This window comes from Barbus barbus, assembly GCF_936440315.1.
Source record: "Barbus barbus genome assembly, chromosome: 3".
Classification (NCBI taxonomy): Eukaryota; Metazoa; Chordata; class Actinopteri; order Cypriniformes; family Cyprinidae; genus Barbus; species Barbus barbus.
This window is the reverse complement of record NC_136731.1, coordinates 6049176-6052722: the sequence shown is the minus strand read 5'-3', so window position 1 is coordinate 6052722 and position 3547 is coordinate 6049176. Positions and strand designations below refer to the sequence as shown.

Genomic DNA, 3547 nt, shown 5'->3' with positions numbered 1-3547 from the left:
TGGATAAACCGACTGTCTGCTAGCCGCCTCACGTCACAGAAGTCAGTTAATTCTCAGCACATAGTCTCTATAGTGTGATATCTAGGTGAAACAGTCTCTGTGCCTGTTCCCCGAACTACAAAATACAAAAAACATCCAAACCAATTTATGAGTAACAACTTAATTGATGTTCAACAAATGAAAAATGTATATAACACAGAGAAACAAATGATAAAGCTTGGCTTATTGAATATCAGGTACCTTTCTACTAATGCGCTTTTTGTAAATATGATCACTGATCATAAACTAGATGTGCTCTGTTTGACAGAAACCTGACTAAAACCAGATGAATACATTATTTTAATATCTTCTAACGTTATTTTGATGGGTTCACAACATACTGATAAAGTTTGCAAGTATTGCATCTATGCAACTTATTCTACTAACCCTAAACCTACCCTGCTGAGAGTTAGTAGACATGTAGTTGCAAATTAATGAGAAGTAGTTGACGTAGTTACAAAGTTACTTATAGTTAGTAGAACGTCTAAAGTGGACTATCAAAATAAAGTGTAAGCCCACATTTTTCCACAGGTGCTACACATTTACATATCATTAGTAAGTACAGTAATGATTTCTTATTTGTTACCATGTACATACATTTTAGGTAAGTACCTTGATTCATTTGGCTGCAGGTACGAGATATTTACCATGTACTGTAAAATAAAGTGCTACCTCAGTTATTATAGGAAATATTTAATGAAAATGCCATCTAGATTTTTCTGAAGACACTTCCCTTCAAAGTACGTTCATATAAAAACACCCACTCAGCGTTTTGACTTTGAAACGTGCAGCGCTCTTATTTATTCAATTAAATCAGCCTTAATCGTCACATTAATCCATAATGCGATTCTCCATCTTTTTCATAATCCCTTAATGTGTTTTACCATCTCCAAATGTAAGACCTCTTGAAATTATAATTAATACTTTTATTGAAATATTTTTCAACTAAATTTAAGACTTTTTAAGGGCACTTATACATTTTGGTAGCCCAACTGCAAGAAAGAACACTTGTTTATTACAAAATTAACTAGACCTTTGGCAGTGGGGAGTGGGTCGTTCTAACTACCCAAACCCCCCATATGTCTACAGGCGTGTAATGTTAGTATAATCTATTGTATTTAAATGATCACAATTTAATAAAAAAATCATTGTAAGTTACTAATTATTTCATTGTTATATTTTATTTCCATTAAAACAGCAAATAAACAGAATTTGTGAAAGTACAGAATTCAGCAAGAGCACACTAGAGCAAGAGTAAAACTTCAGCGTTTCAGAAAGACTAATCTGAATGCTTCTGATTGGCGATTGCATTCAGAAGCTTAACAGAATTGTACGAAAGCCCTGAACTGTAATGTGGGGAAAAAAAAAAAAAAAAATTCAATATGGGGAAAAAAACAGGGTACCCTGCGATGTCCGAATACCTTTTCTCTCTCTCTCTCTCTGATTTATTTTTTTTCTCTTCAAATACTTTTTTCTCTTCAAAACCTTTGATTTCTCTTTATTTTTTTTTACTTTCTCTCCTTTTAACATGTGAAAAAAAAGAGCTAGCTAACATTAGTATGCGGGACCAACCTTTTACAGAAGAATTTTTATAAAACAAAGATAATTATTTTTTTAACCATAGATAAAATCCGTCAGTGATGATATTGTGAACAATGTTATTAAAAGACATTTTCTTTTGAAACACTCCTGATTGTATATGGCAAGCTCAACATTTGTCAAATTGACACATCACTAAAAACAAGTACATATTTGAATAAAAGTGACAGGCTTCTAATAATTTTCAAATCATTTTGATCATAGCTGCTAGTAATAGAGCTGCTAGTGCTATACCTAATGCTAATTTTCCAATGTTACTGCATAAGACGTTGGTTAGTTTTTCATAGGTTAATCTTCTCTGGACATGTGTATACACTGAACGAGTGTAGTACTTTCCTGCATTGCTCTCCACCATTTTATCTATCTTTTCTAGTAGTTCTGTGACCTGAGACCGATTTTCTCTGTCGTCATTTTCTAATAAATGATATTTGCCAGCACAGCTGATAACAAACTGTCGCAGATCTTCATTCTCTTCTATATGATCCTTCAGTGTTTTATTCTTCAGATAATCAGCGTGAGTGAAGAGAGTGAAGACGTAGCGTGACGCTTCTTCTCCAAAGTTCTTCTGAACCCATTTGACTGTGTTCTTCTCTTCATCTGTGTACCTCTGATCCAGTCTGATGACCAGCAGGAACACATGAGGACCAGGAGCAGATATCTCCAGACACTTCTCTATTTCAGCTTTCAGTTTTTCTTCTTTCATCATGTCAGATGCCATATCCTTCTTTTCACCCATCGATGTGTCAAACAGTCCCAGAGTGTCAATTACAGCAACGGTCCTTGAACCTATTATTGAGTAATTTATCTCACATTCTTGAGTAACTGATTCTGGATTGAAGTCCTCAACAAATGCATATCTGCCCAGGATGGTGTTTCCTGTTGCACTCTTTCCTGATCCAGTTTTACCCAAAAGCACAATCCTTAGATTTCCTGAAGTTAAGATAGAGACTTGTTTTATTAAATCGTATATGTCTGCATCTGCACAGTTGTGCTTGAATTGAAATATCCATATAAATGTACATTATAGTTTAAAATCAATGTTTCTACAATTGTCTTAGGTGCAACACCTATGTCGTAGCAGGTGCCATGTCTTAAGTTTTAATAATATTAATTCAACTGGTTGTATCTAGAAATATAAATTACTGTGTATGTCTTGGGTCCGGTAACAGGTAAACTGTTCCAGATAACAAATGATAGGATTCAGTACCCACTCACAAATTTTCCCAAAGTGGGAATTTGAAGAAACAAACAAAAACCAACCAACCAACCATATTTGTGACAGTAAAATTCTTATGATTTTGATTCAACATATTGCTTAATGTTACATAATACTTCAATAAATTTCTTTCTGCTTCCTACACTGTTACATATATTAAAAGCAGAAATCTAGACATTTTATTCTTGTATTTAAGTAGGTTTAGATCATCAAAATCTTTCTGTGAAAATGATGTGAAAAGATATTTTAACAGTACATTATCTTATCTGTTATGATAGTGTTTTGTTATTTGCTGATATGGATTAAATTGAACTGACCTGTAATAGTTGCCATTTCTGCACAAAGCCTTGTATTGTTGTACAGTCAGCTCTAGAATCTCTCCGCTAATTTTCAGTGCTCTCTCTTTCTCTTTCTCACAGTGATTACCTCCTTTTACATGTGATCACATGACTGAAGCTGCAAATCTGTTTTGACACTGATGCATATTGATATTTTTTCATCCGTACAGTATTTTTGAAATGTTCTTTTCTCAATTTATTTAATTGTAATATTTCATATTGATTTATCTTTATCAATAAAAGCTTGTTTGTGAATTTTTGCTGTAGAGAGCAATTCAACTAGTGTAAAGCTGATAAATGTGTTGACTTAAAATAATTATTAGTTACATAATTGTGTTACACAATATCATATTTA

At 33.2% G+C, this 3547-nt stretch overlaps 1 protein-coding gene across 1 annotated transcript; it reads right to left on the bottom strand.

Moving 5' to 3' along the window:
- Positions 1-1225: 1225 nt before the first annotated feature.
- LOC306847546 (GTPase IMAP family member 9-like) lies at positions 1226-3274 on the bottom strand. Its single transcript, XM_079381536.1, has 2 exons — positions 3172-3274; positions 1226-2568 (listed from the first exon to the last, which is right to left on the bottom strand). Exons 1-2 carry the CDS (start codon positions 3185-3187, stop codon positions 1823-1825), a joined length of 762 nt encoding a protein of 253 aa, XP_079237662.1. The 5' UTR covers positions 3188-3274; the 3' UTR covers positions 1226-1822.
- Between the last annotated feature and the right edge of the window lie 273 nt (positions 3275-3547).